The 24,445-nt window shown below is 47.6% G+C and overlaps 1 protein-coding gene across 2 annotated transcripts in view; it reads right to left on the bottom strand.

Annotated features, from left to right (window-relative positions):
* HM13 (histocompatibility minor 13) overlaps nt 1–24,445 on the bottom strand; it is a 56,494-nt gene that overhangs the window by 24,314 nt on the left and 7,735 nt on the right. For both annotated transcript variants that reach the window (XM_025398530.1, XM_025398531.1), the window contains exons 2-4: nt 19,463–19,561; nt 7,842–7,924; nt 1,051–1,139 (exon numbers count right to left, since the gene is read on the bottom strand). In XM_025398530.1, coding sequence (XP_025254315.1) covers nt 1,051–1,139; nt 7,842–7,924; nt 19,463–19,561 — 271 coding nt within the window. The remainder of the gene's footprint in view (nt 1–1,050; nt 1,140–7,841; nt 7,925–19,462; nt 19,562–24,445) is intronic.

A 24,445-nucleotide genomic window follows, 5' to 3' on the forward strand; every position in this document is an offset into this window, starting at 1 on the left:
AAAAAAAAAAAAAAAAAAAAAAAAGGGCTAGATTTCACATGCTCAGTATTTTACAGGAGAGAAATACCTGCTGGGCGTGGTGGCTCACTCATGCCTATAATTCTAGCGCTTTGGGAGGCTGAGGTGGGCAGATCACTTAAGGTCAGGAGTTTGTGACCAGCCTGGCCAACATGGCAAAACTCCATCTCTACTAAAAATACAAAAAAAATTAGCTGGGCGTGGTGGCACAGGCCTGTAATCCCAACTACTCAGTTGGCTGAGGTTTCAGTGAGCTGAGATGGCGCCACTGCACTCCACCCTGGGTGACAGAACAAGGCTCTGTCTCAAAAAACAAAAAACAACAAAAAAGAAATACCTGCTATTTGGTCAAGCCATTGATAATCTTGTTACAGTATTTGAATCCATACCCTAACCTGCAAATCCCAGGATCTCCACACTTCCCCACAGTTTGCATTTTTTTTTTAAATTAATTTTTTTATAGAGATGAGGTCTCACTATGTTGCTTAGGCTGGTTTCAAATTCCTGGCCTCAAGTGATCATCCTGTCTTGGACTCCCAAAGTGCTGGGATTACAGGCATGAGACACTGTTTCTGGTCAGTTTTTATTTTTGAAAAAGAGCTGTGGAACCCCCTTTTCAAACCTTAGGTGAGGCACTGATCACACTAAAAATATATATGAATAAAATAATCACGAAGGCCAACTTTGACTGAGTGCTTACTATGAGCCAGGCAGCATGCTGAACGCTTTCCACTTACTGACTCGCCATCTCAACAACATGACTGTGAAGGAGGTCCTAGATTAACACTTTCATTTTACAGATGGGGAAAAACAAAACAAAACAAAACACCCAATGCTCAGAGAGGTAAGGCATTCACCCAGGGTCCCATGTCTAGGTAGTAGCAGAGTTGGGATGTGAATCCAGGCCATGAGATTCCAGAGCCCACTTCTTCCATCATTCGCTCTACTGGAGAACCCCAATATTGGAGAGACAAAGGGAATGGCAGAGGAAGATACCCAAGGCACACTACAGGGAAAGTGGTTAGCACTGACCTTCCTTGTTTTCCCCAGAACCCTGTGTGAAGAGCAGCTGGTACTGTCGATTTGGAAAGGTGGCCGGAAAAAACTTATTCATGAAGGGGCTGGAAGGAAAGACAAAGCAAGTCGGCAAACAGAGCCCCCATGGGCAGTCAGCCTTAACACTCCCCTGCCCCATTTACAGCTGGCACCCTTACAGCTGTCCTGATAGGTAGGTGTTATTGTTCCCACTCTACAGATGTGAAAACAAAGGCCCTCAAAAGGTAAGTGATTTGCCCAGAGTCACACAGGGGTCCTATATCTCGGCTGAGACTCAAACCTAGGTCTTTGCACTCATAGTGATTTCTGTACTGCCTTTTTGTTAAAATCAAAGAAATGCAAAGCAGAAGCAGATAGACTTGCAGGCAAAATACCATTTTTGGGAGAGCACAGGATCCCAAAGTCTGGCCCACATGCCACCTATATGAGTCCCTTGTCAAGAAGCATATTTGTGGACTCCCTTCCAGGCCTATCAAGTTGATGACCTGACAGTCACCCCCACCCCACTCCATGACTTGACATTCTGCTCTCCAACAGCAGGCCTGAGATTTTTACAGACTCAGCTGGAATCAATCAGCCAGATGAATCATAGCCCCTGGGCAGGATCACCATCACATTCACTCCTTCCACAAGGCCTCAGTTGTTTAAGACCAGCTTGGCCTTGTCTCCAGAAGCATTCTCTCTGATTACCCAGCATGCCCCACCTCCCAGCCAGGCAGGAAGCAGAGACCTTTTCTGGACCTTTTTCAGAGCAAGATAAGCAAACCACGGCCTCTTGACCCAGCCTCGTGGCCGTACTGTGGAGTGGCTACAAGCCTGGGTGGCCCAGCCCTGAGGCCTGCTCTGCCATGCGGATGTAGGAGACCATTTCAATGGCTCTGTCTCCCTGGACCTCAATTTTCTCACCTGTATACAGGGCTAACAATACCACCTGTCTCAGAGCATTGCTATGAAGATATGAAAGGCAGGACGAATGCTTCGCCTGGCATGGAGTCTTTAGCAGGGATGAGGCAGGCCAGGAAGTACCCACGTCACAGTGAAAAAGGGAGGGAAAAGGGAACTCCCTTTTTTTTTTTTTGAGATGGAGTCTTGCTCTGTCGCCCAGGCTGGAATGCAGTGGTGCACGCTCTGCCTCTCGGGTTCATGCCATTTTCCTGCCTCAGCCTCCCGAGTAGCTGAGACTACAGGCACCTGCCACCATGCCCAACTAATTGTTTTTGTATTTTTAGTAGAGATGGGGTTTCACCATGTTAGCCAGGATGATATCCATCTCCTGACCTTGTGATCCACCCTTCTCGGCGCCCCAAAGTGCTCGGATTACAGGCATAAGCTACCGTGCCCGGAAGGCTCGATGGGAACTCTCTTCTAAAGACCCTGGTGGCATGGAGCAAGATGTAGATTCAAGAACCCTCTCTGGCCAGGTGCAGTGGCTCACGCCTGTAATCCCAACATTTGGGAGGCTGAGGTGGGCGGATCACTTGAGGTCAGGAGTTCGAGACCAGCCTGGCTAACATGGCAAAACCTCATCTCTACTAAAAAAAAAACAAAAATTAGCCCAGCATAGTGGCAGAAGCCTGTAATCCTAGCTACTCACGAGCCTGAGGCAGGAGAATCGCTTGAACCGGGCGGGGGCAGAGGTTGCAGTGAGCCGAGATTGTGCCATTGCACTCCAGTCTGGGCGACACAGCGAGACTCCGTCTCCAAAAACAAAAACAAAAAACCATCTCTGGCCCTCTATTTCTCCACTTTTCAAAGAGCCGATCCCTCCCAGCCTGTAGAGCTGTGGTGTGAATGATGGTAGGGCTTTGTGAACAGAAGCGCAGCAGGTGTAAGGGCAGAATTGGAAATGGGCTCCCACAACAGGGTTTTGAGGCGGTGGGAGGCAGAAGCTGGGTGGGTGACTGGAAGCTACTTTCAGATTAGTTTGCTGAATCAGTTTTGGGGGAGTCTGAAGTCAGGGTGTGAGTGCAGGTATGGACAGAGGCAGAAAAGCAGGCTGAAGAGCTAAGCCCTTTGCCCATCTTAGCCGGCCTCTTCCTTAGGAGCTTGGTGCTCAGTTTCTCAACCAGCAGAGTGTGACAGTTAAAGACACGGACTCTGGAGCCAGACTTCCCGGGCTCAAATCCTAACTCTGCCACTTATTAGTGGTCTGATCTTGGGAAAGTTATTTAACTGCTCTGTGCAACTGTTCCTCATCTGGAATGCTATAACACCTTTCTTGTAGGGCTACTGAGAGGATTAAATGAGCACTTGGTACCCTATAAACTTAACTGCAGCTTCAACTTCAAGTAGCAAGTCTCCAGATTGGTGTCTGTTATTCTGAGAAAAGAGAGGCTGCTCAGCACTACACAGGGGAAGAGTCAAGCGACTAGGCTAGCATTGAGTCTGTGGACTTGAGAACAGAGGCCCTGTCTCATCATCTTCACCCTACCCTGGGGTGAAGATGCCTGGTGCCTGCTAGACATCTGCTAAATGCTTACTGAATGACTCTGAATGCAGACTTTTGTAGCAGGCAGAGATTCTTCCTGGCCCTTGATGGCTCATGTCAAATGTAAAGGTCATTCCTTCCCACTGACAAGCCACATCCTGGTGCCCTTCTCCCCTGGGGGTGGAAGGCAGGGTCAGTGAAACTGGTGACGTGGCTTCCTCCTCTGGGGTGGCAGATCTGGACCTTCTGGGCTTTTCTTCCCTCTAAGGTCAGCTGGGTGGGGCACGAGCTCAGACACAGATGATGAAGAAAGCCGAGGTTCCCTTTGCAGGAAGGATGTCTTGGGTTTGAATCTTGGTGACTACACAAGGTAAGGCAGGCTGTGGCCCCTGCCTTCCTCCAATACCCCAGCTGGGGTTTGTTCCCAAAGAGGCTTAATGTGGGCTTGGAAGTGGCAGTGGAGGTGGAGGGGATCCTAAGAACCTCAGCCTGTGCTGACACAGTTCAGGTGCAGCTCTCTACAGCCTTTCAGCAGGCCTCTCCTCTGCCAGTCCCCAAGAGACCACAGGCTCAATGACAGGAGGTGGCCAGCCCACCCTCTTTAAGCTCCCCCGATTTCACTTTTGCCAAAACTGTAAAGAATAGGGGTTTTGGAGTCAGACAGACCTGAGCTCAAAACCTCACTCTGCCCTTACCAGCTGTGAATCCTGGTGGTCACATAACCCCTCTGAGCCCAATTTCCCTGTCTTAAACCTTTGGATCTGTTGTTCGGATCCTGAGGAAGGTCTAAGTTTATGGATTCAGGCAGCTGATCAAAATTCTAACAACACTGTAGCCTTTCCTTGAGAAATTATTTAAGAAAACTCAATTTAATTGAAACATCAACTTAATTAGTGGACCAACTTTCTAAAAAGCATGATCAAATAATCCCTTACTTACTAAAATTATTTTCACTGGATTCAGTTCTTTTCCATGTTAACTTTACAATAATGATTTCCTTCATCTGACAGTTTTTGGTCCCCATCAAATTTTTTAGCCCCATATGGTGAGCATCCCTTCTGCCTACGGCCATCCATTATTCTTATTTTTATATTTTTGAGATGGGGTCTCACTCTGTTACCCACGCTGGAGTGCAGTGGCACAATCACAGCTCACTGCAACCTCTCTGCCTCCCAGGCTCATGCGATCATCCCACCTCAGCCTCCCGAGTAGTTGGGACCACAGGCACACACCACCATACCTGGCTAATTTTTGTATTTTTTGTGGAGACAGCGTCTCAACATGTTGCCCAGGCTGGTCTTGAACTCCTGAGCTCAGGTGATCCACCGGCCTCGGGCTCCCAAAGTGCTGGGATGACAGGTGTGAACCACCATGCCCAGCCGATCCATTATTTTTAAAAGGTATGGTTTTCCCAGGTCAAATTTTGTTGCTCTAAATTTCATTAAGAAAATGATTCTTCTGTTAGTTTCTAGTCACTCATACATTTTACCATGTGCACTTTTAGCTGCTGTTGGTTTTTAATTTTCTGTTGATAATATCTATAAAAATTATGAAGTGGCTAAAAGATAATCAATTCTTTCTCTCTCCCCCCCCCCCTCTTTTTTTTTTTCTTTGAGATGGAGTCTCCCTCTGTCACCCAGGCTGGAGTGTAGTGGTACGATATTGACTCACTGCCACCTCTACCTCCTGGGTTCAAGGGATTCTCCTGCCTCAGCCTCCCGAGTAGCTGGGATTACAGGGGCATGCCATCACACCCGGATACTTTTTTGTATTTTTAGTAGAGATGAGGTTTCACCATGTTGCCCGGGCTAGTCTTGAACTCCTGACCTCAGGTGATCCACCTGCCTTGGCCTCCCAAAGTGCTGGGATTACAGGTGTGAGCCACCAGGCCCAGCCTCAATTATTTCTTGACATAGATTAATCATCTATGAGAAATTGGGACAATGTCCCTTAGTTATTGTTCTAAAAGGGAAAAAAAGTCTTTGGTGTCGAGATGATAAAGGTTCATAATACCGCGCCTAGACAGCTGGGTAGAGATAAGATCTTCATTGTAGGGTTGTTGCGATAATGTTAAATAATCAGTTCCTCAGCAAACAGCCTAACAGTGGCTTTCAAAACACACTGGGCTCTCTCTGAGGTGGAGGCTGGGCTGTGGGGAGACCTGGGGGTCTCAAGCCTCTCACAGATGCTAGGGTAGGATGGGCTAGAGTTGGGGAGGATCCTAATCAGCATGGGAAAGGACACCCAATGTCTGGAAGTGACTGCCCCCACCCCACCCCTGGTCTACTGCGAAAGGACAGGTATGTCCTATGAGCAAGGGCGACTGGGCCTGCCATTATCTTGGTTGTGTCCAAGTCACTCAGGTTGCCTGGGCCTCCATTTTTCAGGATGCAGGGCTGGACTAGAATTCTCCCAAGCTAGCTAGAATAAAATTTTGTGGGTGAAGAATCAGTGCAGGTGAGGACAACAATGACCTCAGTTGGAAGACGAGAGGTGAAGTCCCAGCTATGTAACCCTGGGCCAGCCACTAGGCTCACTGTGTGCTTGGCACTGTGCTCTAGGAATGTTACAGCCTGGGGCTCACTAGACCCTCCCCACACCTCTGAAGAGGTACCTGCAGTCTCTCCATTTTATAGGTAGAAGAACTGATGCTCAGAGCTTGAGTAACTTACACAAATTAGAGCTGGCAGCACCAGGTGTTGGTCCCAAGGCTGCCTGCCTCTTGACCCCATGCTCCTGACTACCACACTGTCCTGCCAGTGTGCCTAGAAGAATGAAGTCACATTCATATTGGCCTTTTTTTTTTTTTTTTTGAGATGGAGTCTCACACTGTCACCAGGCTGGAGTGCAGTGGCACGATCTCGGCTCACTGCAACCTCTGCCTCCCGGGTTCAAGCGATTCTCCTGCCTCAGCCTCCTGAGTAGCTGGGACTACAGGCATGTGCCATCAAGCCCAGCTAATTTTTTTGTATTTTTAGTAGAGACAGGGTTTCACCATGTTGGCCAGGATGGTCTCGATCTCCTGACCTCGTGATCTGTCCGCCTTGGCCTCCCAAAGAGCTGGGATTACAGGGGTGAGCCACCACCTGGCCTCATATTGGCTTTCAGTGCTTTTGGGAGCAGATTCTGCCTATGCCCTCAATGTGCACAAACTTTCCAGCACCTGACCTCTCCCTCCTTTGTATGTCTTCCAGGTTTCCTACCCTTCAAAGAAAGCTAAGTTCAAGCTGAGTTCCTTCCTTCTGGGAACCCTGGCCACCTCTTTGTCTATCAGTGTTTCTCAGCCTGAGGCTGCACCTCTTCAACGGGGTAGACAGAAACATATTGGGACATCTTTGTAGTCACAAGCTGGGGAAGACGGGTATGCAACTCCCATTTGGTGAGCAGGGCAAGGATGCCAACTGTTTTTAATGTGTGGGATAGTCCTGCAGAGTGGAGAACTGGCCTGTCCAAAACACAAGTAGCACCCCCCCTAATGAACCACTCTCCCCACTGAAAGGACATGAGCATGTGGCAGTTTGAGTTAAGGTAGCAGTGGGAAGAGGATGGGCTCTGGACCACACCTGGGTTTGAATCCTGGCTCTGTTGCTTATTAGCGGTGTGATCCTAGCAAATTTCTTAACCTCTCTGGGCTTCAGTTTCCATGACTATCATACAGGTGTGAAAGCAAAAGCAACCCATATAAGGTTGTCTGGCAGGTTAACACAGATAATGACAGTGACAGCTAATAGTTACTGAACACTTTATATCGCCAGATACTGTGCTAAAGCTTTCCACATGACCCCATGGGAAGGGTACTATTATTTTTCTCCACATTCACTAGGAAATTGAGGCCAGAGAGATTAAGTAACTTGCCCAAGATCACAGAGCTATTAAGTGGCAGGGTCTGGACTCAAAGGTAGTCAAATTCCAGAGCCCACGCTCCTAACTTTTTACTGTGCTGCCTCTGGCTCCTTATGAAACAAGATCATGTGTGAGAAGCCCAGCATGACGCTTAGCACACAGCTAGGCCACAACACCCGGCAGGTGGTACTGGTGTTACTCACCTGAGTACTGTCACAACTAACATGACATTACTGCTCACAAATCACTTTCCCAACAGCTGTGGTGGTGGAAACACCCACCAGATCCTCATCATTTCTATAAGGAAACTGTGGCCCAGAGAGGTCATTGTTCTTGTCCTAGTCATCTACAGTGTGCAGGGGAAAGAGTCCCTTGAGTTTTATAGCCAGGATTCAAACCTGGCTCTGAGTGATGCCAAAAGTCATGTTCTCCTCCAAGACCCTGTCCTGGTTCCCGAGAAAGCTGCTTCAAATGTTGCAGAGAGATGCCTTCTGACCTGATGGTGTGGGATAGGGCCAGGATTCCCAGCACGAAGAAATACATGGACAGCAAGAGGTTGATGTACTCCTGGGAGAATATCTGAGGCAGAAATACAAAGAGAAACAGGAAGTTAGGGTTGCCAGTGGCTGTGAGGAAACCAGAGTCCCTGCTTCTCTTCTGGAGGTTGGTTTTACCCTTCTTGAGTTGGGGGGCTGTCAGGAAGAGTCTCAGACAATACCAGTGGCATTCTAGTTTCTGCAGCTGTGGGGGAAAGGGAGAAACCTCAAGCCCCCAGATGTACCTTGCAAAGGGGTCTGCAGGTTTACGTTTAGTGGCTCTATTATCTGGAGAGAAGCAACTATGTTTGTGCTCAGAGTGCTGCACAGGGGTTCTGAAGGGATAAGGGAGTCTTCAGTATAGAGCCCCAAGAGAGCTGCTGGAACCTCAGAACTCACTCTTCCACACTTCCTTCTCCCTGTTTAATCATCCAGGGAGCCCCTACAGAGTGGCCACCCAGGCTCCAAGCATGCTAGTTACAAGACATCTTTCCCACTCCATTTTCCACATTCTGCTTTCTGATGACTCCTCCTGCAGTGATGGCTGAAGCTATGACAGCATCCCTGACAGCTGCTTCTTGGTCTTTTTGTCGTTAGGTGAAACTTGAGAAATATTCTGTCACGATGTTCCAGTCAATGGTCACGTGTTAATTCTGGACTTTGGAAAGGCTATGCCATGGTGCACCATGTTTGCTGCATCACTGCTGAATTTATTACTATGATGGTCTCTAAGCTGGAGGGAATAATGTGCTGTTGTGTGGGGTGTAGGGAACCTGGCCACTCTCAAGCAGGGCTGTTTTGGAATCTGCTGAACACCTGTCAGATCATATCACTCCCTTGCTGGAAGCCTTTCTGCAGCTAACTTCTGCTCTCATAAGCTGAAAGCTCACATCCACCTGTTGGCCTCTTGCCCTCGTGGTGGCCACCACAGGTCTCCTGAGCCTTGGCTCACACATGCTCTTGCTCTACACACTGCAGCCACACTGGCCTTTTTGCAGTGTGATGTGTGTGCTACATGCCCACCCACAGGCAGCCGTGGACAAGCTCTCCTGCTGCCTGAGATGTTCTCCTCTCGTCTGTCTTCACCGAGGCCACCCCTACTCAACCTTCTTTAGCTCCCAGATCAGAGAAGCTTTGCTCACATAGTTTCCATGACACAATCAACCCCTCAGTAATTCAGCCCATATTGATTGATTGCCTACTATGTGCAGGGCATTGTGCTAGACATCAGTGATTCAGCAAGGAATCAGGCAAAGCTGCTGCTCTCCTAGAGTTCATGGGCCAGTGAGGGAGAAAGAATCTCGAAAGAAACAGTTACATATATTGTTAGGTGGTAATGGGCACTAAGAAAAACAAACCAGGGCAGGGAGATAGAAAATGAAAGGGCAGAGCTGCTATTTTAGACAGGTGGTCAGGGAACGCTCTGGAGGAGAGGACATAGGACGAGAGTCATAAATGCAGGGAGCAGGTGCAAAGGTCCTGAGGTGGGTGCATGTTCATGTGTGCAGGGACTACAGAGGGCCTGTGAGCCTAGAGCTAAGGGAGCATGGGCACAGTGTCAGGAAAGGAGGCTGGGTGGGAAGAGGGAGCCAGACCCTGCAGTGCCATGGGAAAGTCTTTAGATTCACCTGCATGAGACAGGCTGGTACTGGAGTGCTGAGGGCAGGGTTTGACATGATCAGACAGCATGAGAGGACCCCTCTGCTGCTGTATAGAAGACCCTGCAGGGCAAGAGTGGAAGCAGGAGCAGGAGGGGGACGGTGCCCTGGCTTAAGGGGATGGAGGGGAAGTGATGAGCAGTGTAAGGATTCCAGATCTGTTCTGCTCCTCCTACTCCTGCCCTCCCCGAGATGGAGTTTCACTCTTGTTGCCCAGGCTGGAGTGAAATGGTGCAATCTTGGCTCACTGCAACCTCCACCTCCTGGGTCCAAGTGATTCTCCTGCCTTAGCCTCCCAGGTGGCTGGGATTACAGGCATGCACAACCACGCCCGCCTAATTTTGTATTTTCAGTAGAGATGGGGTTTCACCATGTTGGTCAGGCTGGTCTTGAACTCCTGACCTCAGGTGATCCACCTGCCTTGGCCTCCCAAAGGTGCTGGGATTACAGGTGTGACCCACTGCACCCAACCTCCAGATCTGTTCTGGAATTGGAGCTGCAAGATGTGTGAAGGGGCTGGATATGAGGGCTTGGCGGGGCAAGGAGGATGACTCCTGGGGTTTCGGCTGAGCTAGGTCAATGCAGGTGCTGTTGTGGATAAGGGGCTTGGGCAGAAGCTTCACCCTGAAGCTGGTTCTTCCATGCTTTCCTAGTGCTATGGACCTCGCCTTGACAGCACTTTGTACAGGTGTAACTTCACATCTATCTATGTGATTGGTGTCTGTCTCTAGCGCTTAACAAGATGCTTCTTGAGGGCAGGGATGGTCAGCTGTGTTTTTCACTTCAGTATCCCCAGTACCCAGCCAGGGCCTGATGTAGCAGGCTCTCAATAAATGCAGAATGACTGAATGGAAGGGCAAATCGGTGGTCCATAATGTTAGTGCTACAAGAAAAAGACCTATGAGCAGACTTTGTAGGCATATGAATTGTGCTTTATTTATGAAGATGTGGCATACCTCTCACATTGCATTCTTTCAATCTGAGCCCTTGGGGCAAACTGCTCTCAGGCCACACCTCTGAGATTCTGGGTGGTTTCACTGTGACCCATGTGGATTGGGCACCAGGTCTCACTTTCCTTTGTGCTTTGGCTGCTAAAAAGCCAGAGCCACAACTAAGCCCATTTCTAGCAAGAGGACAGGCTTTAGAGCATGGGGTATGGGTGTGGTCCTCACCCAAGGGTTGTTTTTTTTTTTTTTTTTTGAGACGGAGTCTTGCTCTGTCGCCCGGGCTGGAGTGCAATGGCCGGATCTCAGCTCACTGCAACCTCTGCCTCCCGGGTTTACGCCATTCTCCTGCCTCAGCCTCCTAAGTGACTGGGACTACAGGCGCCCGCCACCACGCCTGGCTAATTTTTTGTATTTTTTAGTAGAGACAGGGTTTCACCGTGTTAGCCAGGTTGGTCTCGATCTCCTGACCTCGTGATCCGCCCGTCTCGGCCTCCCAAAGTGCTGGGATTACAGGCTTGAGCCACCGTGCCTGGCCGGGTTGTTTTATCTTATTTTAATTTTCTCCTTTAACTCTATTTCTTTTGTTTTTCTTATGCTGTTGGGTTTAATTTTTTGAGTTGCCTCAAAGGAATCAATTTTAAATAAGGTGGGATAAAGTAAATGCTATGATTTTGTGAAATGTTACCGTATTGTAAAAATTTAAAACTTATTTTAAAAACCTATTTTATAGATGATGCCTCAACATCCTCACAAATAGACTATGAACATTCTGCCCAGGTTCTCCTTCTGGCTCTCCTCTTTTTTTTTTTTTTTTGAGACGGAGTCTTGCTCTGTCGCCCAGGCTGGAGTGCAGTGGTGCGATCTTGGCTTCCTGCAAGCTCTGCCTCCTGGGTTCATGCCATTCTCCTGTCTCAGCCTCCCGAGTAGCTGGGACTACAGGCGTCCGCCACCATGCCCAGCTAATTTTTGTATTTTGTTTAGTAGAGATAGGGTTTCACCGTGTTAACCAGGATGGTCTCGATCTCCTGACCTCGTGATCCGCCTGCCTCGGCCTCCCAAAGTGCTGGGATTACAGGCGTGAGCCACTGCACCCGGCCCATTTCTTCTTCTTTTTTTTTTCTTTCGAAACAGGGTCTCACTTTGTTGGCCAGGCTGGAGTGCAGTGGCCCCATCTTGGCTCATTGCAGCCTCGACCTCCAGGGTTCAAGTGATCCTCCTGCCTCAGCCCCTAAGTAGTTGGGGACACAGGTGTGTGCCACCACACTGGTTAATTTTTGTATTTTTTTGTAGAGACAGGGTTTCACCATATTGGCCTGGCTGATCTTGAACTCCTGGGCTCAAATGATCTGCCGCCTTGGCCTCCCAAAGTGCTGGGATTACAGGCGTGAGCCATGGCACCTAGCCTCTGGTCCTCCTCTTCTATGACCTAATACCATACAAACATATTGGTAAATCCCCTCATGCTCTTTGCTTGTACCACCCTGAGCCCCAACAAAGGCACTTGCCCAGGGGTCTCCCCTCTCCTTCCTTCTCTCTGTCCTCTCCCCTTTCTCCTCACCTGCTTGGTTGAGTGGCTTCCTCGGAGCTCCTCCCATATGGCCCCCTGTGTGGCATGCATGTCTCCTTCTCTAGAACATGTGAGTATAGTAAATCCTGTAATTTCATAAGCCTCTCTGAGCATAGTTTCTGTGGCTGTGTGCAAGTGATCCTTAACGACTTCATAAAGGGGGCTGAGTGCAGTGGCTTGTGCCTGTAATCCCAGCACTTTAGGAGGCCAAGGCGGGAGGATTGTGTGAAGCCAGGAGTTCAAGATCAGCATGGGCAACGTGGCAAGACCCCAACTCTACAAAAAATAAAAAAAAAAATTAGGCGGGCATGGTGGTGCATGCCTGTAGTTCCAGCCACTCAGGGGGCTGAGATGGGAGGATTACCTGGGCCTGGGAGTTTAAAGTTACTGCGAACTATGATCGCACCACTACACTCCAGCCTGGGTGAAAGAGTAAGACTCTGTCTCTAAAAACAAGAAAAAAAAAAAAACCTCACGGCTGGGCGCGGTGGCTCAAGCCTGTAATCCCAGCACTTTGGGAGGCCGAGACGGGTGGATCACGAGGTCAGGAGATCGAGACCATCCTGGCTAACATGGTGAAACCCCGTCTCTACTAAAAAATAACAAAAAACTAGCCGGGCGATGTGGCGGGCGCCTGTAGTCCCAGCTACTCGGGAGGCTGAGGCAGGAGAATGGCATGAACCTGGGAGGCGGAGCTTGCAGTGAGCTGAGATCCGGCCACTGCACTCCAGCCTGGGCGACAGAGCAAGACTCCGTCTCAAAAAAAAAAAACAAAAAAAAAAAACAAAAACAAAAAAAAAAAAAAAAAAACAAACCTCACAAGGGGAACTTCCTTTTTACAACACAATTGGTGATGAGGATGGGATCATTCTAAACTCAAGGTGAAAGTCCTTGAGAGAGAGGTATATGAAAATGAAAGGATTTATTATACTCATAGGTCCTACAGAAGGAGACCCATGGCCAAGTGCCTTTCTTGGGGCTCAGGGTGAAAGACACAAGCAAAAGGGGATCTCACTGATATGTCTGAATGTCACTAGGTCACAGTACAGGAAGGTGAGAAGGGAAATTGTGGCAGGGACCAGCCTTATCACAGGTACCTGTTCACCTGGGCAAAGTGTTCATGGCCTGTTGCTGGGATGTTGAGGCAACAGGAGAATATGAAGTTTTTTTGTTGCTTTTTTTGAGACGAAGTCTCACTCTGTCACCCAGGCTGGAGTGCAGTGGCATGTTCTCGGCTCACCACAACCTCTGCCTCCTGGGTTCAAGCGATTCTCCTGCCTCAGCTTCCCAGTAGCTGGGATTACAGGCATGGGCCACCGTGCTTGATTAATCAACTTTTTTGTATTTTTAGTAGAGATGGGGTTTTACCATGTTGGCCAGGCTGGTCTCGAACTCCTGACCTCAGGTGATCTGCCCGCCTCGGCCTCCCAGTGTTGGGATTACAGGCGTGAGCCACTGCACCCGGCCCTGAAGTTTTAAAAAGGTACAATGCAGTTACAAACTCCAGTGCCCCAACCAGGAGGAGGGGAGGAAAAGGGCTGAGGCAGAGCCGCTGTGGTGGGCTGTTTTTCTGTTAAGCAAACCAACCAGCCAGACGTCAGGGGGGAGTCCGGGAGGAGCCCAGTGGCTGTGCTGTCCAGGCAGCTGCCTTTCAGAAATCTTACTGGGGACACTTTAAAGGCATGGGGAAGAGGTATACTCTGTGCTTCTGGCACGAGGCAGACTGAGGCTTACCTGCCTAGAGAGGAGGAAAGGCTGAGCAACAGGAAGCCAGTGCCTTAAATAAAAATGCTCACACCCACTGCTGCCAGAAATTCCTTTTGGGAGCATCTGGTCTAAGGAAAGAATCCTAAATACTAAAAATGTTAGAAGGTCTCTCAAGACTTCAGAAATATCTGCCAAAAGCAAAGGCAGAAGCAATGGGCTGGATGTACACAGAGCCACAGAGATTTTAAGGTACAGAGAGTGGAAAAGGAAACAGAGGGAGATGCAATGCACAGTTCTATTTATGGAAATGCAATTCCCACTCATACACACAGATACACCAACACTATATATTTTATAACAAACATATACATCTAAGGACAGAAGTCAAATGCATTAAAGCAGCTGCCTCTGGCAGAGAGAGAAATGAAGGTGGGAAATGGAGGTGGATATTGGAGTGAAGTGGGAGAAAAAAAAAACAAAGTAGGGGGGCCTGGCATAGATCAAGGATGGTATGCTGTGAACCAAGGCACTTGATAAATTCAGCTGTTTTTTTGTTTGTTGTGTTCTGAGATGCAGTCTCTGTCACCAGGCTGGAGTGCAGTGCCGCGATCTCGGCTCACTGCAACCTCCAACTCCCTGGTTCAAGCTATTCTCCTGCCCCAGCCTCCCAAGTAGCTGGGATTGCAGGAGTGCGCCACCATGCCCCGCTAGTTTTTGTATTTTTAGTAGAGATGGGATTTCACCATGTTGGCCAGGATGATCTCGATCTCCTGACCTCATGATACACCTGCCTTGGCCTCCCAAAGTGCTGGGATTACAGGAGTGAGCCACTGTGCCTGGCCTAAATTCAGCTCTTTACCTGAGGTCCAGGAAAAAAGAAAAATAAATCTGTGAACAGTCAATGTTATTTAGTGCACTCTTACTTCTTAGAGTAAAAATCAGAATGACATTTTCTGTTTAAAGTGAGGGGGATGCTTTAAGTCAACTGTGCTGTATCTGCTTATAGGGATATTTTTCTTTTATTGTCAGGGTAACATTCGTGTCCAGGCTGGAGTGCAGCGGCATGATCATAGCTCACCACAGCCTTGAACTCCTGGGCTCAAGTCATCCTTCAGCCTCAACCTCCTGTGTAGCTGGGAATATAACCCTGCACCACCATGTCTGGCTAATTTTTAAATGTTTTGTAGAGATGCGGTCTTGCTACGTTGCCCAGGCTGGTTGCTCGTGGGGATACCCTGTAACCATTAAAAAGAGCATTTCTCAGGAGGCTGAGGCAGGAGAATCACTTGAACCTGGGAGGCAGAGATTGCAGTGAGCCGAGATCATGCCACTGCACTCCAGCCTGGGTGATAGAGACTCTGTCTCAAAAAACAAAAGAAAACAAAACAACAACAACAAAAAACAACAAAAAAAGAGGATTTATAGCTGGGTGTAATGACATACGTCTATAGTCCCAAATACTCAGGAGGCTGAGACGGGAGGATCACCTGAGCCTGGGAGAACAAGGCTTCAGTAAGCTATGATTATGTGACTGCACTCCAGCCTGGGCAACAGAGCAAGAACTCATCTCTAAAAAAAAAAAAAAAAAAAAAAAAATGAGGGAGCTATGAAATAGGAAATAGGTGTTAAAAAATTATGTTTTTGGCCAGGCGCAGTGGCTCACACCTGTAATCCCAGCACTTTGGGAGGCCAAGGCAGGTGGATTACCTGAGGCCAGGATTATAGCAAGGTGAAACCCTGTCTCTACTAAAAATACAAAAATTAGCCGGGCATGGTGGCACGCACCTGTAATCCTAGCTACTTGGGAGGCTGAGGCAGGAGAATTGTTTGAACCTGGGAGGTGGAGGTTGCAGTGAGCCGAGAACGTGCCACTGCACCCCAGCCTGGGCAAGAGTGAGGCTCCATCTCAAAAAAAAAAAAAAAAAAAGGTTTTTTATTCACTCACAGACTGGAAAAAACTAAAAATTTTGGTGCTATCCAATGCAGGTGAGCGCCTGGGTAGGCCAGCACGCTTGTAACTGTCAGTGGGAATGTAAAATGATACAATCTTTTTGGAGGGTGATTTGGCACTATCTAATTACAAATGGAGATGCATTGGACCTGGTAGACCTACTGCAGATAAACTTGAAGAAAATAAGTGCACAAATTAGGTGTATGAAGTGTTCACGACAATACTGCTATGATACCCCCAACACGGGACAGATCTTAAACACCCTCAGGGTACACTGTAAAACAGAACCATGAACAGCTGTTAAAAAGAATGAGAGAGGCTGGGCATGGTGGCTCACGCCTGTAATTCCAGCACTTTGGGAGGCTGAGGCGGGCGGATCACAAGGTCAAGAGATCAAGACCATCCTGGCCAACATGGTGAAACCCCATCTCTACTAAAAATACAAAAATCAGCTGGGCATGGTGGCATGCACCTGTAGTCCCAGCTACTCAGGAGGCTGAGGCAGAAGAATCGCTTGAACCATGGAGGCGGAGGTTGCACTGAGCTGAGATTGCTCCATTGCACTCCAGCCTGGTGACAGAGCGAGACTCTATCTCAAAAAAAAAAAAAAAAAAAAAAAAGAATGAAAGAATGGGGTAATTTGACTTTGTTGATATAAAAATACCTCTGTGGTAAGAATCATGTATTTGATACATATATAAATATATATAATTTAACATAAGTATAGATTTTATGCATGACAGAATCACAGGAAACTACTGGGGAGAGGATTATGGTTCATTTGTACTTTAGGTTGAAAAAAAATTTTTTAAAATTTTGAGACGAAGTCTTGCTCTGTTGCCTAGGCTGGCAACAAATTTTTTAAATGATGTACATTATTGATGAATTGGTTTATTTATTTGCTTATGAATGAGATGGGGGCTCACTGTGTTGTCCACACTGGTCTGTAACTCCTGAGCTCAAGTGATCCTCCCACCTTAGCCTCCCAAAGTGCTAGGATAACAGGTGAGCCACTGCACCAGGCCTACATGTATTTTTTTTTTAATTGAGCCTTTTTTTGTTTTTAATTGAGACAGAGTCTTGCTCTGTCGCCAGGCTGAAGTGCAGTGGTGTGATCTCAGCTCACTGCAACCTCTGCCTCCTGGGTTCAAGTGATTCTCCTGCCTCAGCCTCCCAAGTAGCTGGGACTATAGGCACACGCCACCATGCCCAGCTAATTTTTGTTATTTCTAGTAGAGACTGGGTTTCACCATGTTGGCCAGGATGGATTTTTTGTAGTTTTTGTAGAGATGGGGTTTCACCGTGTTGGCTAGGCTGGTCTCGAATTCCTGACCTCAGATGAATTCCTGACCACCCACTTTGGCTTCCCAAAGTGCTGGGATTACAGGTATGGGCCACTGCCCCCAGCCTACATTTTAAGATGTAAATTAAAGTCATCCTTGAGGAATTTTCAATGACCAGGAAAAAAGTTGATGTACTATTAAAAGAACAAGAAGGGGCCAGGTGTGGTGGCTCATGCCTGTAATACCAGCACTTTACAAGGCCAAGGCAGGTGGATAGCTTGAGCCCAAGAGTTCGAGACCAGCCTGGGCAACATGCAAAACCCCATCTCCACTAAAAACACGAAAATTAGCTAGGCGTGGTGGTGCACGCCTTGTAGTCCCAGCTACTCTGGAGGCAGAGGTGGGAGGATCGCTTGAGCCCAGGAGGTCGAGGATGCAGTGAGCCATGATTGCACCACTGCACTCCAGCCTGGGTGACAGAGCAAGACCCTTTCTCAAAAACAAAACAAAATAAACAAAACAAGGGCCTGGCATGGTGGCTTACATCTGTAATCTCAGTGCTTTAGCAGGCCAAGGAATTGGTAACCAGCCTGGGCAACACAGTGAAACCCTGTCTCTAAAAAAAAATAAATAAATAAAATAAAATCAGCCAGTTTTTTCCACTTGAGTCCAGGAGTTGAGGTTGCAGTGAGCCATGATTGTGCCAGAGAACTCCAGGCTGCGCAACAGTGAGACCCTGTCTCTAAAAAAACCAATCAACAAAGAAAAACCTAACATAAACAATAAAAAGAAGATCTAACACTACAGTTATGATTATAATAACGCTAAACAGGCTGGGCACGGTGGCTCACGCCTGTAATCCCAGCACTTTGGGAGGCCAAGGTGGGTGGATCACAAGGTCAAGAGATCGAGACCATCCTGGCCAACATGGTGAAACCCCATCTCTACTAAAAAATACAAAAATTAGCTGGACATGGTGGCACGTGCCACTGCACCCCAGCCTGGCAACAGAGTGAGACTCCATCTCAAAAAAAAAAAAAAAAAAAGGCTAAACATACGCTTTTTAAAAGGCGTACTGTCCCCCAGGCTGGAGTCCCCCATCCATCCGTGGGGGATGGGGGTTAGATCCAGTGGATGGATGCAGTGGCTTATGCCTGTAATCCCAGCACTTTGGGAGGCAGAAGTGGGAGGATTACTTGAGCCCAGGAGTTTGAAACCAGACTGGGCAACAAAGCAAAATCTTATTTCTAGTAAAAGAAAAAATTGGCTGGGTGCAGTGGCTCACACCTATAATCCCAGCACTTTGGAAGGCCGAGGTGGGCAGATCATGAGGTCAGGAGTTCAAGACCAGCCTGACCAACACGGTGAAACCCTGTCTCTACTAAAAATACAAAAATTAGCTGGGTGTGGTGGTGTGTGTCTACTCCCAGCTACTCAGCCGGCTGAGGCAGGAGAATCACTTGAACCCAGGAGGTGGATGTGGTAGTGAGCCGAGATTGCGCCACTGCACTCTAGCCTGGGCGACAGAGCAAGACTCTGTCTCAAAAAAGAAAAAATTAGCCGGGTGTGGTGGCGCGTGCCTGTAGTCCCAGCTACTTGGGAGGCTGAGGCAGGAGGATCTCTTGAGCCTAAGAGGTTGAGGCTGCAGTAAACTGTGATGGCGCCATTACACTCCAGCCTGGGGGACAGAGTGAGACCCTGTCCTAAAATAAATAAATAAAAAGCCCAAAAGGAGATACGCCAAATTGTTAATGACTACTTCTGTGTTGTGGAATTTATTTTTTCCTCTATTGATATACTTTCTTTAGTTTTTCTGAATATATTACTTTTATAATCCAGAAAATAGTACAACTAAAGAGAGTTTGCAGTAACATGAGAAAATGTTTATGATGTTATTAATGTGAAGTGAAAAAAGCAGCTACAAACTGAATACACCATGTGGTCACAGCTACGGAGAAACCATGCACAGGGAGAAACAGTGGAAGGACACACCTCCGAAGGGCAACTGTGACTGTCTCTGGTAGTGGGGTTTTGGATGACTGCTGTTTTTCCCTTTTTACTTTTCTGTGTTTTCCAGGTTTTCAACACTGAGCCTGTGTAACTTTTATTGGGAAAATAAACCTCGATAAATTAAAAAAAAAAAAAAAAAAAAAAGGCCATTAGTATGGTAGAGGTATGTCTGGGCACAAGCTATACCCCATCCCAACATAAACAGCACAATGAAACCAAACTGATATCACACAAACAAAACAAAAAGCTACATGGAGAAAAGAAATACAGACTAGTGAGAAAGGGCCCCAAACACTAACAGTTGTTGTCTTTGGGTAGGTCTAAGGGAGAATTATTAATTTTTCTCTCTTCTTTATTTTCTATAAATGAACATGCATGGCTCTTGTGATGGGAAAAATAAAATAAAATAAGATAAAATCATTTAGATCAAATGACACAACAGGTGGCAAAAGACTTACTTTGAAAAAGAGGTAGAGCCCCAAGAGTGTGCAGCTGGCGATGATGGGGAAGCGGGCGGCATCCCGGCTGGTGATCGTTTCAGGCATGTCCGAAGCATTCTAGAGGAGAGAAGAATGGCAATAGCTCAGCACGGCTGGTTCCCATGTGTTCCTGCAAGGCTCTGCAAATGCTGTTCCCTGGGCTAGGGATGCTGCCTGCCTCATCCTGGGGCAGGATGCTCTGATCCTGCCACTTTTTTTTTTTTTTTTTGAGACGGAGTCTTGCTCTATCACCCAGGCTGGAATGAAGTGGTACAATCTTGGCTCACTGCAGCCTCCACCTCCTGGGTTCAAGTGATTCTTCTGCCTCAGCCTCCTGAGTAGCTGGGACTATAGGCATGTGCCACCATGCACAGCTAATTTTTGTATTTTTAGTAGAGATGGAGTTTCACCATGTTGGCTAGGCAGGTCTTGAACTGACCTCAAGTGATCCACCTGCCTTGGCCTCCCAAAGTGCTGGGATTACAGGTGTGAGCCACCACGACTGGCTGATCCTGCCATTCTGCCATAAGATCTGGACCCTGATCAAGAGACCAAGGAGAACCCAGGGCATGTGTGACACATCTGGGGAGAGGGGCTATGGCAGAGGCCATTCCAGTATGGAATAACTGAAAGAAGAAAACTTGGACACGAGTGATGCCACAGCAGTTTCAGACCTCTCGAAGAGAATTGTTTTCAATTTTCTAACGGATCAGCTAAGAGGGAAAAATGACTATTCTGTCATCCAGTAGGTAATTAATATTATGAGTTGAAATTAACAACAAACAAGACAATGGCTGAAACTGCACATAGGGAGACACCAACTGTGAGGAGAAGCAAATCTTGACAAAACTTAAATTTAAGAAATTTGACTGGCAGACTTGAAAATGGTAAAAATAAAAGCCACAATTAAATTTATAATGGCAGATGCTACAGTTGGCAAGAATGTGATGTGGGTAAAGAACTGATGAAGGATAAATATTTACATGAAAAAGAACTAAATGCAATAAAAACAATTTCAGTGTTATAAAAATGAAAAGAATTAAAAATGGAGTAACAGACCAACGTAGGAATAAATTAGCTTCACAGAATTTATGCCAAAGAAGGCTGGGCACAGTGGCTCACGCCTGTAGTCCCAGCACTTTGGGAGGCCGAGGTGGGTGGATCACGAGGTCAGGAGTTCAAGACCAGCTTTGGCCAACATGGTGAAACCCCGTCTCTACTAAAAATACAAAAATTAGCCGGGTGTGCTGGCACACGCCTGTAATCCCAGCTATGGGAGGCTGAGGCAGGAGAATCACTTGAACCCAGGAGGCAGAGGTTGCAGTGAGCCAAGATCATACCACTGCATTCCAGCCTGGGCGACAGAGTGAGACTGTCTCGGCGGGAGGGGAGGGGAAAGAGAATTTATGGTGAAGAACTTTCTTTTTTTTTTGAGATAGAGTTTCACTCTGTCACCTAGGCTAGAGTGCAGTGGCACAATCTTGGCTCACTGCAACCTCTGCCTCCTGATTCAATCAATTCTCCTGCCTCAGCCTCTTGAGTAGTTGGGACACAGGTACATGCCACCATACCTGGCTAATTTTTGTTATTTTTTGTAGAGAGGGGGTTTCGCCATGCTGGCCAGGCTGGTCTCAAACTCTTGGCCTTAGCCTCACAAAGTGCTGGACTACAGGCGTGAGCCATTGTACCCAGCCAGAAGTTTCTAATGAAAAATTATCAATGATAATATAGTACTGGCATAAATTTATTTTCTTTCTTTTCTTTTTTTTTTTGGTATAAATTTGTATTCCAAACAGGGTCAAAAGCTTTCAGGATCACAGTGCTCTCTACCTGCCCTCTCTCTGCTAGGCAAAATCCTCACAGTCCTCAAGGGCCTAGTAAATGTCACTGCCATGAAGCCCTTCCAGATTTTCCCACTGGGACAAGCCTACTCTGCAACTGTTTTGTATCATGGCTACCGAAAGTCCTAACAATGCCAGATTAGACTTCTGCTCATGCTGAAGTCCTTCCCATAGTAGCCACAGACTCATTACAGTGCCTGAGATTCTACCATCACCATGTCCATCCTGCGAGTAAAACACCAGCATCCCTAGAAGACGGGATCACATTCAGTTACGGAGACTCACAAATATTTTGGCTCATAAAAACCAACAATAAAAAACCTGCTAAGAGAGAGGGTGTCTGGAGAAGGTAAGGCTGGCTCAGAGAGACCCTAGTGTCCCAGGTGGAAGGTTGCAAAGAGGGAAGGAGATGGGGCAGAGGGCAGTAAGGCCACAAAATGACTACTAGGAGAGGGAGGTGTGGGCTAGATTCGAAATCCTGGGCTTAAGTAATCCTCATGTCTCAGCCTCCCAAGTAGCTGGGATTACAGGCATTTGCCACTGTGCCCGGCTAAAGGAAGTACATAGACAGCACTGGCCTAGAGTATAAACCTGTCCAGCCTTTTGGGGAGGGCAATTTGGCAGGATGCATTAAATTGAAATTTCCACATGCCCAAAGATACAAAAAGAAGAGCCACAGAACAAGAACTACAAATGGCTCTTAATAGTAAAAAAAGAGTGTTTATTCTCACTCTTAATGAGCTCAAACTAAAGCACACTGAGATTCTGTTTTTTGTCTATCAGAAAGGTAAGAATCCACACACTGGGTAACATACTGAGTCGGTGGGGCTATGGGGGAAAGAGGTAGTCTCCCACACTGCCTATGGGAGTCAATCTGTCTTCCTGTAGAAAGCAACTAGGCAATACATAAAAAATCACAAATGCACATACCCTTTGACCAAGCAATTCCACCTGTGGGAATTCTCCCTACAGATATAGTTCATACATAAGTAAAATGCTACACATAAAGTGTACCCAAGGTATTCCTTGCTCTGTTAATGGCATGCTGAGTGACTGTTTACTTCTCTGTCAAACAGGAGGATAATCTCTAGCCTCACTTCAAAAAAGGTCTAAAAGCCTTCTTTTTTAAAAAGAAGGCTTTTTAAAAAAAAAAAAAAAAAAAAAGAAAAAAAGCGACAGGGTCTTGCTCTATTGCCCAAGCTGGAGTGCACAGCTCACTGCAGCCTTGAACTCCTGGCATCAAGTGATCCTCCTGCCTTGGCCTCCCAAAATGCTGAGATTATAGGTGTGACCCACCACACCCAGTCCCATAAGAGTCTTAAACCAAATGAGATATGGGATGCGAAACAGCCTGGCAAACTGTAAAGTACTGTGCTTGTATTGGGGGTTGTGACTATCAGGGAGAGGTGAGTGAGGAGGCCCCTAACCACACCCTTGCCTATGCATGGCTGAGGCAGCCCAGGCACTGGGCTGGAAGGTAGACTATCCCCTCTGGAGCCACTGGAGGCAGCTACATGTGAGTCACTTGGATGGCTTTGCCAGGAGGTGGGAGCGGGGTGGGTGAGCAATACCCACATGAGAGGCCCGGTTTCCTTCCTTCCCTATTCTCTCCCAACCCTTGGCTTCTGCTTTTGCCAGTAGTGTGCTGTTGGACTTGGGCAAGTTCCTCATCCCCTCTGAGCACCTCCACACATTCAATACATTTCCTGTGTAGCAGTAGTATGGATACAAAAATGAGTTCCTGATCTTGACGCACTCACAGGCAGGTAGGTTAATACTGTGACATGATACGTATCACAGAGAACATATATTCTATTTTATGGAATGCAAAGCAAAACTGGCTGGGCATGGTGGCTCATGCCTGTAATCCCAGCACTTTGGGAGATGGAGGCGGGCAGATCACCTGAGGTCAGGAGTTCGAGACCAGCCTGGCCAACATGGTGAAACCTCGTCTCTACTGAAAATACAAAAATTAGCTGGGCATGGTGGTGCGCACCTGTAATCCCAACTACTCGGGAGGCGAGGCGGGAGAATAGCTTGAACCTGGGAGGCAGAGGTTACAGTGAGCCGAGACTGAGCCACTGCACTCCAGCCTAGGTGACAGAGCGAGACTCTGTCTCAAAAAAAAAAAACAAAAAAAAAAAACAGCTTGGCCAACATGGTGAAACCCCGTCTCTACTAAAAATACAAAAATTAGCCAGGTGTGATGTTGTGCGCCTGTGGTCCCAGCTAATCAGGAGGCTGAGGCAGGAGAATTGCTTGAACCCGGGAGGTGGAGGCTGTAGTGAGTGGGGATCGTGTGACTGAACTCCAGCCTCAGCAACAGAGTGAGACTCTGGCTCACACACACACACACACAAAGCCTCCCCCAAAACAAAACCCCAAACAGGCTATTATAACGCAGTGTGACACATGATGCAACAGACACGTTTATCAATGTGACACACAGTATGAACATCAGCAGTCATGAAGTGACTCTGAGGTCAGGAAGCCCATTTGGACTCCCAGCTCTACTTCTTCCCAGCTGTGGGACCTTGGGAAAGTGATTTTTTTTTCCCCCCTAAGCCTTGGTTTCCTCAGCTGTAAAATAAGTTGTGAGGATTCTGATTTCTGCTTTGGAAGTACTCAGCATTGTGCCTTGAGTCATCATGTAAACTGTATACACCATTTGTATCATTATTAAGCACAAGGGAATCACGAGAAGGCCAACAAGACACTATTTCTGCAGAGAAGTAAAGGAGTCAGAGGTGGCAAGAGCAGGTACCACTTAAGCAAGGCCCTGATGGTCAAGCACAGGGTCTGGTAGTTTGGAGCCAGATAAATGCTGACTGGGGGCCGGGCGCGGTGGCTCAAGCCTGTAATCCCAGCACTTTGGGAGGCCGAGACGGGCGAATCACGAGGTCAGGAGATCGAGACCATCCTGGCTAACACGGTGAAACCCCGTCTCTATTAAGAAATACAAAAAACTAGCCGGGCGAGGTGGCGGGCGCCTGTAGTTCCAGCTACTCGGGAGGCTGAGGCCGGAGAATGGCGTGAACCCGGGAGGCGGAGCTTGCAGTGAGCTGAGATCCGGCCACTGCACTCCAGCCTGGGTGACAGAGCGAGACTCCGTCTCAAAAAA

Source organism: Theropithecus gelada, chromosome 10 (assembly GCF_003255815.1).
Source record: "Theropithecus gelada isolate Dixy chromosome 10, Tgel_1.0, whole genome shotgun sequence".
NCBI classification, from domain to species: domain Eukaryota; kingdom Metazoa; phylum Chordata; class Mammalia; order Primates; family Cercopithecidae; genus Theropithecus; species Theropithecus gelada.